Here is a 12,997-nt window from a genome sequence, read left to right as displayed (position 1 = left end):
TACTTATAGTATCAGAGGTACAGTAAGGGCCCATAAATTTGTATGGCTGCCATATTGAAAAGGGATTCTTCATCAGTGCCATGCTGCCAGACCGTGAGTAGCATGAACTTGGGACATGTATGCCTATTACCCAATGGGCGTTTTATTCTGAAACGCTGCAGGGTTTCACGATAAACACACTTTGAAATCTGACTCTGAGCTGAGATCTGTGTCATGGAGGCGGGCCGCACTAGCCCCTTCCTGCCCGCTGCATGCACACCGACCGCTCTCTCCCCCTTCACAAAAAGGAAAAGAGCGGTCAGTCTTCCAGGCACAGGCAGAGAAAGGCCAGCATAGCCCACCCCAAGATTTGGCGCTTACCTCCAAGTCAAACTGTAAACACCACAGCGTCTCAGAATAAAATCCCTAAGAGGGTAACAAGCACCCCTGTCCTGGCTTCATGCTACCTGTGGTTCGGCAGCCTGAGCCGGACGCCAGAATCCCTTTAAATGGGTAAGGGGCATCCGATAAAGTGATGCTGTAGCACTAGGCTATACAGGTGATGCCAGGCCTACTTACGATATTTACTTGTACTTTGATATATGTAAAGCTCTTTAGAGGAGGTCCACTTTAAGAGAGTTCTATCAGATTCTGTGATATTCTGGTCACAAAATCTGAAGTTTCGCAAACGTAATTTTTAATTCCTGTCAGGCGATACAGAATGTATTATAAACACTACACTTAGCGATAACGACCTGCAGACAACTCAAGTGTATTGCTGAGGAAAACAAACATTCACCAATTTTCCTTTTTTATAAAAAAACAAACAAACAAGATTGTGATTTAACCATTTTCTGTCTGGGTGGTATAGATACATCCCATGTCAGATGGCTTCCTTGCTCTATTGTGTATATGTCCATGTAAAGACGCTGATCCACAGGAGAAAACTCTGAAGATACATGATGGCAACACAGGAGAACAGGCGGTGACCCGTAGAATGCCCCCAGCCAGGTAATCCTCTCTGTACTAGTAAATGCCGTACGTGAGCTCATCAGAGTCCTTGTAGCGGTCCAGATATCTTAGAGGCTGATAATGAGGAAATTTCTTTTGCGGTGTATGATAAATTGGAGGAAACTGGTGTTCAAAGATGGGTTCCTTCATATCTAGGAGAGAAGACAATGATTCAGCTGGGTGAGTTTTAATGCATTTCACATTTGTACTGTGCAATAAACCAATCCGGCTTTTGGTTTCCCAAAGTAATTAGTCTCAGAAGTTACAGATTCTCCTAGTAATCCAGCTGGTAGGGAGGTTGGAACAGCCGTGGAAATGTACTATGCCTGGCATTTCCTGTGCCAGGCTTCACACAGTTTCCCTGGGTGCATGCCTCTTCATATATTCGGCAAATGCCCCGCTGCTCCATGCGCCTATGTAGAAATATCCAATCTGGCACACATTTCTGGTATCATTTATACCCATTTCTGGGGTGGCCATGTGCCCTCCACAACGACCCACACCCACTTTTCAAAAAGCGGTGGGGCCAGTGTATAAAGGAGAAAAGTTGCATTTTTTTGTGCAAATATACACTTTGCGACTTTTTTATGCCAGAAACTGGCGTAAAAAGCGTAATTGTGCCCCAGTGTTTCCTCTACTTTGAGGCAAATGTTGTAGTGATAAGAAGTTCCAGAGTTCCTCTAAGGAAGAGATCAGTTATAAAGGTGAACAAAACCTAAAATTAATAGCAGTCATTGGGGCAAAGTAAAAGATGTATGATTTGACTCCTATAATAATGCATAAAGTACAGATTTAACAAGAATTAACCCTTGAAGGTAAAACAGATGCAGTCACATTGGACATGTCTAGTCTTCGAGATTGCGTGGTGGATAGCTACACATGGATCTGCCGCAATGTAAGCTAAAAATCCCCATCAGAAATCCAAGGGCCAGCTTTGTATTTTTTTTCAAATCAGCTTCAGATTTTTCAGCCTAAAACGTGTTTTCGAATGAAAATACTAACAGGATAGGTCAGTGGTGGTGAACCTATGGCAGGCGTACCAGAGGCGGCACGCAGAGCCCTCCCTGCGGTCATGCATCGCCGTCGGCCGCTCACCACATTAGTGAATACCGGCAGGGGCCGTGGCTCCCCTGTCGGTATTCACTCACTGCGCTGCTGGCGGCGCTGATCCCGGCCACACTGACGTCAGTGTACAGCCGGGATCCTCCTCCCCCCTCCCCTGACGTCTCCTACTTTGTTCCGCGAGAGCAGGGGGAGGAGGCGTCCGGTAGGACACTGGTGTCACAGTGTGTGCCGGGATCATCGCCGAGCAGAGGAGGAGCAGAGCTTCCATGAGGAGGGTCTTGTATGTGGGTATGGGGGATGGTGAGTCGCTGTGGGCAGTCGCCATTACCCCTGGGGGCCGCTGTGGGGATAGGTCATCAATAGTTGATCAGCCAGAGTCCACCGCTCTGAACCTCGGCAGGTCAGCTGCACTCTAATAGTGCCGGTACACACCGGGGTCAGAGCGGAAGCTGCTGCTCCAGTCCCGGAGTGTTATCTGGTGCTTGTAATTGCAGGTGCAGCTCCCATTGATTTAAATGACAGCTGCAGTTACAAGCGCTGGCCATTACAAAGGGGTCAAAGCAGCAGCTTCCACTCTGACCCCAGTGTACACCAGCGCTGTCAGCAGGCACCCAGACAGCCAGGGTCCTGAGTGGTGGACCCCGGCCGATCAACTATTGCTGACCTATCTTGAGGATAGGTCATCAATAGTATTCTAGAGGGGTGGTCCGAGTCATTCATTAATTTTTTTAATTGGTGCTCCATGTGGTAAAGCATAAAAAAAAAAGCACATACTCTATTTATGGGACATGGCAAGCTGCTACAGCCAATCACAAACCTCAGCGTTTAAGTGCCAAGTTCTGCAATTGACTTTTGCAGCCTGCGACATCTCATAAAACAGGCTGACTGTAGCCTAAAAACACAGCATCATGCAAGACAAGAAACGTAATTTTTGAATGCATTTTTAAAAAATGTTTTTTTTTGTTTTTTTTTGCTGCGGTTTACAAACTTATCATAAATATATCCAAAATGCAACATGTGAACGCAACCTAATGAGGGAGCCGGTCAGTATTTCACTACCCATAGTAGGGGCAGCATAAATCTGCTGACAGATTCCCTTTAAATAATTGTAATTGAAGGATTATAAACTCATCTAACATACTTTGTACTTCACTTTCAAGATCTCTGCTTGCAGGCAGCCACACACATCTCTGCTGTACCGATGGTGCTCCACTGACAATTCCAGCGGTGTGAAGTAGGAGCACCTTATTGAGGTCGCTAATGCTCTAGAAAGGACTGATTCTGCAGACAGCAGAGAAGTAAGAGATAAGCTCTATGGTGTATACATGGCACTCACTCAGTAAGCTGTGGAAGACGTGGGTCACGCTGGCATCCCATGTACACTGGAAGAAAGCCAGGCCTGCCGGAGTGATTCTGTCCTCGTACTTTCTGTAGAAATCCAACGTCTTAAATGTTCTTAACTTCAGGCTGTGGCTGTAAGAAATGTATAACTAACCATCTGCATCTAAACAAGGCGGGCATCGTCACGTACACATAAAGATCTACCCTTACCAGGGGTTGGGGAGCAGCTCTGCCTCAAAATCAATGTGTTCTTCTTGCTTGAACAGGATGAATATGTATCTATGGTATCCGGTGCCTTTCGCAGGGAAGGCTGGGAAGTAGTGACACACCTCATCGCCGGAAAATACCCGGTTACCAGGAATGTTACCTCTAAAGAAAACCAAACACAATGTGAGAACATAAGCAGCAGAGTGCAATACAAAGACCACACCAGATGGAGATACTCACACCAGCCAGTGCACATATTCTGAGTCTGTCTCCCTCAAGTGGCCATCTGGAAGTACAGCGGAGAATTAAATTGCATCTGTGATTAGGAAGTATCATCGATCGATCGCTAGGCTTTCAGATAATGCAAATAAGTCGTATAAAGCTCTTAAAGGGCTATACCCATCAAAGACTTTTAGCTACAGACTATACCATAAAAGTTTGATAAGTGAAGGTCACAGAGATGGGACCCACACCGATCACCTGTTCTTATGCTGTAAACAAAAGCCATGGTAGCACGAGGAAAAAAAAAAAAGAATTTTGACTTTTTTCTATACCATTTTTAAATATGGAATTAAAAAAATTGAATTGTGACTGCAGAGGTGCTGGATTTCCTTGCTTTCTGTTAGTCTATTAAGCCCTACCACAGGAAGAACTTAATATACTGCGATATATGGCAGGTCTGGGAGACTGTACTAGCCTCTGGGCTGCCACATGAACCCATTGGCACTCCACAATAGTGTCACAACAGGATGGTGACAGGGCACAGGAGACTTCAGCCCTCTCCAGCTGGCTGCTTAGATGCACTGTCAGCATCTAAACAGTTAACAGCCATGATCAGACCTAGCCCCGATCACTGTCTTTGCAGTGTCAGGGACGGCTGACAACCGCCATGTATGGAGTGGGTTCATCTCCCAAACCCACTCCTTACACCACCTGCCATACATTGATAGTGAGTGGTCCTTAAGGGGTTAAAGAAACACCATTTCACTCTGTGCACATGTTGTGCTTCGTACAGACACAAGGCTCAACACTAGGTATAATAGTATCAGTCAGCCTGAAATATTCTCTTAAAGGGATATTCCCATGTTAAATATTTATTGCATAGGCACAGGATTTAGGTGCAGGTCTCAGAGGTGGGATCTGTATCCATCTCTAAGATAATGTCTACCGACCCGCGTGGAGAGAAGGCCAATGACTGTCGCATGCAGGCAGGGAATGAATGGAGAGATTGTTGTGTGTTGCTCCATTCATTCAATTCTATAGGAGTTAGCCAGACAAAAGTGCTCGGCTGTTTACATGACTCCTATAGTAGTGAATGGAGAGAGCTACACACAAGCGTATAAGATGGGACCATCCCATTAAGTTACCTTCTGACAGTGCCATTGTCAAGGTAGCATTACCAGTATACATAACATATACTCATCTAACAGCCTGTGTGTATCATCAATCTTGTAATATGCTGGACTGGAATACCCAGAGAGGCTATCGAAGTTGGGATTATTTACCCTAGAAAATAGATGGCTAAGGGGCGATCAAATGACTATGTATAAATACATGAGGGGACAATACAAGGATCTCTCCCATGATCTGTTTATACTCAGGACTGCGACGGTAACAAGAGGGCATCCTCTACGTCTAGAAGAAAGCAGGTTCCATCACCAACACAGAAGGGGGTTCTTTACTGTAAGAGCAGTGAGACTGTGGAACGCTCTGCCTGAGGATGTGGTGATGGCAAAATCCATAGAGGAGTTTAAGAGGGGACTAGATGTCTTTCTGGAGCGGAAGGATATTATCTATCTATATATATAAAATTGAATATATGTCTGTCTGTTTGTCCTTTATGCGCTACTACACCATTCATCCGATCGCCATGAAACTTTGGGAAGTTGTTGAGTACACGCCTGGGAAGATTATAGGCATAGTACAAATATTCTATAACAAATGGCGCGTGCGCGAGCGTCGTCGACGGTTACGACCCCCCACGTAGATCGTTCGATTTCCATCATTGCCACTAATTCTCTCACTTCCCGATGTCGTAAAAACATGAAATTTGGCAGGAGCATTGACTATGTCATAAATAGGAAAAGGTAATGGGTCCCAACTCGATTCAATTGTAAGCGCCAAACAATTAGCGTCCAAATTTTACGTACGGAATCGAATTCTCTCGCTTCCCAATGTTATAGAAACTTGAAATTTGGCAGGAGCATTGATTATGTCAAAAATAGGAAAAGTCAATGGGTCCCAACTTGATTATTCAATTCTATGCGTGCGGAATGTAATTTTCTCACTTTCCAATGTCATAGAAATGGGAAATTTGGCACGAGCATTGATTATGTCATAAATAGGATATTGAGAATGCTGAGGTAAAATAAAAGCTGTGCTGTGATTGGTTGCTATATATTATACCGCTGAGGTAAAATGAATGCTGTGCTGTGATTGGTTGCTATTTTTTATATTGCTGAGGCAGAATAAAAGTTGCACTGTGATTGGTTGTTATTTCTCTTACTGCTGACGTAACATGAAAGCTGCACTGTGATTGGTTGTTATTTCTCTTACTGCTGACATAACATGAAAGCTGCACTGTGATTGGTTGTTATATTTTATACTGCTGAGGTAACATATAAGCTGCGCTGTGATTGGTTGTTATATATTATAAAGCTGAGGTAACATGTAAGCTGCGCTGTGATTGGTTGTTATATATTATACCACTGAGGTAACATGAAAGCTGCGCTGTGATTGGTTGTTATCTAGATATATAAAAACAAATGTATGTATGTATGTCTGTCTTCGCAGCAACGCGCGACCGGAAAGCTAGTAGGATATAAATCTTAGGTTAATTGTTAATCCTGGTATATAGGCAGGTAGGAACTATTTGGGGTTGATCCAGGGAACAGTCTGATTGCAATTAGGGAGTTGGGAAGGAATTTTCCTCCAAAAGGGCTAATTGGCTCCTGCCTCTTGGGGTTTCTTGCCTTCCACTGTATCAACAACATAGGAGGATAAACAGGCTGGACTAGATGGACATTGTCTTCATTCGGCCTTACATACTATTTTACTACAATTATTTTGTTTTACCACTGAAAATCAAGTTTGAAGGGCTGCCACTAGGGGTCTCACCTCCAGCATCTTTGCAATCCACTGCCTGTCATCAGGTAGTAACAGGGACACCGATAGCTTCTACATGCAACAGAGGGGCAGGCATTCAGATGCTGTGCAAGACATCAAGGGAAGTGTAGGAGTGGAAGTCTTGACCAGTACAGTACTGGATTAGGACCTGCCTGCACATGTAATTGGATGCAAACATGGCAGCGAACAAATAGGAAAATCGAGCAAAGTGGGTGCAAATTGCAGCAGCCGATAAAGACCTGGGCTGCTTTTGAAAACTCAGGTGGTACTCAAAGTTTATTTTTGGAAATGCAAAATTTCAAGAATAGGGGTTGTGTATGGAAGCGCATGTATAAGTCATGAATACTGTCCAAAGACTCCCAAACTCCATCAAAATAACAGGAAGTATTAAATCTTCAAAAGGCAAAAAGAAAGCAGGAAAAAAAAAACCTGAACCCAATCTGTAATAATTCTTGACCAAGGGGTAACAATCAAACAGAATCCAACACACGTTCAAAGCTTCCTCCTACAGACCTGGATTTGTCAGCAGTAGGGTCCACAGAGAACCTTCTTCTGCCTCAAATGAAACCTCTGGCGGAACCGCAGCCTAGAAAAAAGGTAAACCATCAGTCAGGTCGTTCACCACATCAAGTGTGTCGTATTAGAGTGGGATATCCTCCAACCTCTGTAGGGGTAACGACGTTCCCATAATACACGGGCATCACTGCATCCTCTTCTGTGTTGTATTGGATTCTTAATGTAACTTGGGGAACAAATGTTGCTTTTCCAAAAAGATCATTGTACACCCCATAATGCTCTGCAACTCTCTGTATGTGAATTGGGCCACATTCTCTCTCCCAGTCTGCTCGAACTTCATCCAAGGGAATCAGCACTAGGAAGAAACAAAGAATCCTTCACATCCAAGCAGAATGATAAAATACTGAAACTATCAGGTTACAGATGTAACTACAGGTGGCGTCCTGATCCCTCACGCTGGGCTGCGACACTCCCAGTCTTCCGTCTAGTCCTCGGCGCTGAGAAAGCAATGTTTTCCTGGTAACAGGGTTTGAATACTCCGCCCCCAGCAAGCAATTGCTCTGATTGAATCATGAGCGCTGTGGCTCAGCCAATCAGAGCGGGTGCTCGATGAACCAATCACAGCCAGTGAATGACATCAATGAATAGCTGTGATTGGCTCATCAAGCACCGGCTGTGTTTGGCTAAGGCTACAGTCCTGAGCCAATCACAGCATTTTCTTGCTGGAGGCGTGGTATTCAACCCATGATACCAGGAAGAGAATATTCTGTCACTGCTGAGGACAACAAGGAAGACTGCCGCAGTGCTTGCAGAGCAGTTTGAGGGATGGAGACGCCAGCTACTAAGTGAGTATTAAGACACCCCTGGAAAACACTGTGCCTCTTTTGGTGCAAAAATTAATATAAGACAGTGTCTTATTTTTGAGAAAACACGGTAGTAGATGTAGAAGAAAACAAGCAAGACAGTTTTCTGGTGCAAACTGTGCCAGAAAACTGTCAAATTTTACATAGCATATAAGACCCGTTGTGCTTTTGTGGTCCAAGCTAATACATGCGGCTCTCTGCTTGGCCAGTGCTGTTCATGCAGTCATCCTAGAGGACAGAACAGGGGCCTGGGATCCCGCTTAGCTGTGCTGGATCAGTACAAGTGGAGGCCACAGGTAATACTACTCTAATAATGCTGGCTCAGTTGTTAGCACTGTTGCTTTGCAATGCTGGAGTTCTAGGTTCAAATTGGACCAAAGACGCCATCCATATGGAGTTTTTCCACATCTGACCAAGGACAACATCTGTATGGAGTTTTTCAAAGTCCATGCAGATGTTGTTCTTGAGGAGATTTGAGCCTAAAACCTCAGCACTGCAAGGCAACGGTGTTAACTACAGAGCCACATTGAGCTCACCACCACCTTCTTCTTCGGATGCATTAGGAACCTTCTGAAGGTCAAACTAGTGAACTCAATTTTTACTCTCATTGACTTTAGTGCAAATTGGGATAGGCTTCTCCCGATTCCCAATTTTTTTTTTGAAAATCAGGCCAATCACTCCTGACTCAACTATTCCAATAATCACTCCTCACTAGAGTAAACCCCAAACCGGATGTCATACATGTGCGGTGGCGTGAGGCTTTTTCTAGCTCTGGGTTTCGGTGATTTGCTTTCAGCACTTCCTTCTGAGCCTTTAGTCTTTCTTTTGTAGAAGGCAACACAGACGGAAACCCAATGTCCACCTTCTGCTCGTCCCCATCTAGAAGGCAAATAAAATTTGTATTATTAGCAGCAGTAAAAAAAATACAAGTTAAGACGATACTTTGTACGCGGAACCGCAGTGGTTAGAACTTTTCTAAGCTGTATTTCTAATTGCATCACATGCTCCATGTCAGGGTTTGGTACTGAAAACCGCGAGCTCCGTGAACTGTTGTAAATAGGAAAAAGACATTTTAAAACTTAATTTAAAACATATTTACAATGATGGTTCACGGAGGTTTTATGCCGCTTACTTATTGTTTTCAGTATCAAGCACTGAATGGAGCATGGAATACAATTTTTGTTTTCCACATCTTGTACATAGATATGTTCAGAGATGTCTCTATAGCCCCTTATATAGAGGTTATAGTGGGTTGAAAGAAAAAAATTGATTATATATATATCAATGTGAGTGGGTTCAGTTCCCAGTGCTTGGTGAAGGATCACCACACTAAATTTCCATTAGTTTCACAGTCTGGACGGTTGGTCCGAGTTGGATACTTCTACAGAGTGGCTTCAGGCATTGTACAATCATCTCAGCATCCGAATCACAGATAGAACACAGCCATCTGTCTGGGCCAGGGTCACTTTAGAGGAGCTCTATTGGGCAACCAGAATGTTGAATACTCTAAAATATAAACATTGATATGCACAGTTTTTACCTGTAGACGCACTGTATGCAAATACGGACAGAGCGGCACCAAAAGAATCTTTGACACGCTAAATATTTTTGTTTAAAGGGATTTTCTAGGCCATAGGAAAAAAAAGTTAGGAAAAATTGAATACTCACCTATCATGGCAGCTCCCCATCCAGCGCCGCAGCCCTGGCACCCACCAAACAGAAACCAGAAGTAGTGGCTGGCAGTCGTGCCATTCATGGAAGAATCACCGCTGAAGCTTGTGAGTGCCCGTGCACAATGAACAGCACACGACTGCCCGCTACTTTTTCCAGGTCCTGTGTAGCAGGCACTGGGGCTGAAGCTCTGGACAGGGTGGGACCACCAAGAAAGGAGTTTAGAGTATTCACTTTTGTGCATTTTATGCCTGTTTAACTTTTTTTATGCCAAAGAAAACCCCTTTAACGCACCAAACTACTGTTCAGCGCCTCACACTATTGGCATATCCCACTGCAGCCTACTAGACGCACTATAACAGCGTAGTGCGCTGCGCCGGTTTGTTTGGGAATCAGACCATGCTGGCCTTTTCCTGTCCGCACCATGTAGACCGACAGCTCTCTCCTCTTTTGCGTATATGGAGAAAGCCGTCAGTCTTCATGCCGCAGGCTTCGGAAAGGTCATCAATACCAGATCAGTGGAGGTCCAACTTCTGGCACCTCCAGCTATCAGCTGCTTGAAGAGGCCAGGGTCCTTGGACGAGCGATGTGGCCTCTTCTCTGGCGTTTGATCCATTTGTTGCATGACTTATGTGCAGCTTAGTTTCATTTAGGTGAACAGTATTGAGCTGTAATGTATGGTACCTGGTATATAATGAAGAGGCTGCAGCCTTCACACAAGTCCTGCAGCCCATTCATACAGCTGGTCAATGGGAGTCCAACTCCCTGCAACTGTGCCAATCTAATACTGATAATCTACCCTAAGGAGAAGTCATCAATATTTAAATGCCGAAAATCCCCTTTAACTGCCAGTGAGATTGTTCCACCCTATTGTCAATATAGTCAAACATTTCCAGGAGGAATTAGAGAGGAAATATAGAAATTCCCCAGCATCACTAGTCTATGGAGAATTTAATTGAGCGTTCAGCGAGCAGACATCTCCTCTTCACCCTGACACAAACCAGAGTTGTCATCAGCGCCACGTCTATATATTTGTTGCTCTCTCTCTCAACAGTCATTGAGTTGGCCAATGTGTTTTCATACTTAGACCCCATTCCTTGATCTGTGGAGCCCTTCAGGCATCAGTCATGTTGCATAATGTCAATCGTTCCAATCCTATATGAAATATCGTTCACATCAGCATTGGACGCCACGATGGAACCCAACAGACCCATTATAAGCCAATCGGGTCAGTCGGGCATCATCCGTATCCGGCAGACAGCAGAGCCAGGACTAAAATGTGGTTTCTACCATAAAAAGTAAGTATGATGCTAGTGTGAACAGTCCCAGAGAAAGGCCTCCTCTTACAGGTACATGAGGTGTATGGCCGCTACGGACACTTTACCTTTGCTTGGGTACAGGAACTGTCTGTACGTCCTCCACCAGTTTGTCTTCCTGCTCTCTCTCTCAGCTTGTCGGTAATACTTTACGAAGCAGCGATACTTCTTCAACGAGTCCAAATTCTGACCTCTAAACTGCTCATTGGGAAGGGGACCCAAAGGAGCGGCTCGTCGGCACAGCGCAGCTAAGGAGACATCATCAGAAAATGTCAGAAGTGCAAGAAATACATTCTATAAAAATAGCCATCTGTGGGGGCAAATACCGCAGTACGTTACAGCGAGAACCGACACGGGCCCCTCCACACCAGAGCTTGGAGGGAGGGGGGGGGATCTCTGCACAGTTCCGTACATGGCGGCCAATTGGTAGCTTGTTGTCTTCCACAGAATATAATGCAGAGTGGCAGCACAAACCAACCAACTCTCCATCAAGAATGTGGCACCCTTGGAAGTGTGAGCAATTCTTGCAGTCAGACTCCACCAATAGCAGATGCCACAGGAAAGCAGCATGGGGCATGTTGGGAGATAAGCTTCCACTACAGGTGTCTGGTAATGGCTTATACCCGCAACCTGCTGAGCATGGGGGAGTCAGGAAGAATAATGGTGCCTTCACCCAGGCTATAAACGCTGCAGAACTTCAACAGCAAAATCCCCGAGTACGACGTGATGTTTCCCACAGAAGTCAATGGGAAACACTTACCACCCTCCGGCGCGTCTGAGGATCGCAATTTTATTCAAGCAACGCGATGGGGTTTGCATGAAGACCGCCTCCCACCCCGTGGGTAAAACGCATGTTGATAAATGCGATATGGGGCTGAGCTTCTCTGCCCAATATCGCGCTCACCCGTGTGAATGCAGCCTACGGTGTACGGCCATCTTTAGGTTCTGTCCACACCTGCTTCAGATGCCGTCGCAGATTTTGTCCTGTTTCATGCGAACTACAAGGTTTCTGCGGTGCCATTTTTCTTGCCATAATGACAGACATTTTTGCAGAATCTGACAGATCCCGCTGCCAGTCCGTGGCATCCGCTGGGCACCAGTATGTCAGATCTGGCCATGGACAGAAACCACAACACAAGTGCGGCCGCGGCCTTTTACAGCTGTTCCTTCTTGGATCCAACCCTAGTCTTGGATTCCTTCACTAACTGCACTGAATCTGCACTGTGTGGGCCCGGCCTGCCATCATGATAAAGGGACAATGGAGCTCTGCTTTACATTACAGCATCCGTAGAGATCTGGTTGCTGCGCTGCTATGACAGCAACCCCTTATAGAGGTTGTTTCATTTCTAGCTGTTTTCAGATAGCTCCATGCATTGTACAGTGGCCCAGGCTGGTACTGCAGGCTAAATCCTATTGAAGTAAATGGCATTGAGCCTGCAGTACCAGCCTGGGCCACTGTGCAATGTAGGCGACTACCCCTTTAATGCAAGTAAGTCCCATAGATGGAGCTCCAATGATGAAACCCTAGGTTCATAATGGCCAACGTGGCCTCCATGTGTAGCAGATGACCACAGCTGGCACCACAAGTATCATGGCTGCTGCTGCATTAGTCAGTCAGTCCGTAGCACTACTTACCCGCCGTACTGAGAGTCCTCCCAGTCACCGGCCACACAGACATTCTTGCCAAGGGCGCCGCCATGTTTCTTGTCAGTGCAACAAGCAAAGAAAAGGGCGGAGACACAGCTACCAATCAGGACGGAACTGTTCGATGAAACAACCAATAGAAATCAGGCATTTACTTACATGTGACTATGTTCTGACCAATCAGTATAAAGATCACTCACGCAGCACATTGACGTTTCGAGAGGGGCGGGCGGGCATTACGTAACATGGACGCTTCTA

At 45.3% G+C, this 12,997-nt stretch overlaps 1 protein-coding gene across 1 annotated transcript; it reads right to left on the bottom strand.

The window, feature by feature from the left end:
- Positions 1 to 752: 752 nt before the first annotated feature.
- Positions 753 to 12,835, bottom strand: MRPL38 (mitochondrial ribosomal protein L38). The gene is made up of 9 exons (XM_066578425.1): positions 12,731 to 12,835; positions 11,164 to 11,343; positions 8,850 to 8,987; positions 7,392 to 7,600; positions 7,243 to 7,315; positions 3,844 to 3,889; positions 3,607 to 3,765; positions 3,392 to 3,528; positions 753 to 1,142 (listed from the first exon to the last, which is right to left on the bottom strand). Exons 1-9 carry the CDS (start codon positions 12,792 to 12,794, stop codon positions 1,006 to 1,008), a joined length of 1,143 nt encoding a protein of 380 aa, XP_066434522.1. The 5' UTR covers positions 12,795 to 12,835; the 3' UTR covers positions 753 to 1,005.
- Between the last annotated feature and the right edge of the window lie 162 nt (positions 12,836 to 12,997).

Source organism: Eleutherodactylus coqui, chromosome 9 (assembly GCF_035609145.1).
Source record: "Eleutherodactylus coqui strain aEleCoq1 chromosome 9, aEleCoq1.hap1, whole genome shotgun sequence".
NCBI classification, from domain to species: Eukaryota; Metazoa; Chordata; class Amphibia; order Anura; family Eleutherodactylidae; genus Eleutherodactylus; species Eleutherodactylus coqui.
The sequence above is the reverse complement of the archived record's forward strand: the minus strand, read 5'-3'. Positions and strand labels throughout refer to the sequence as shown.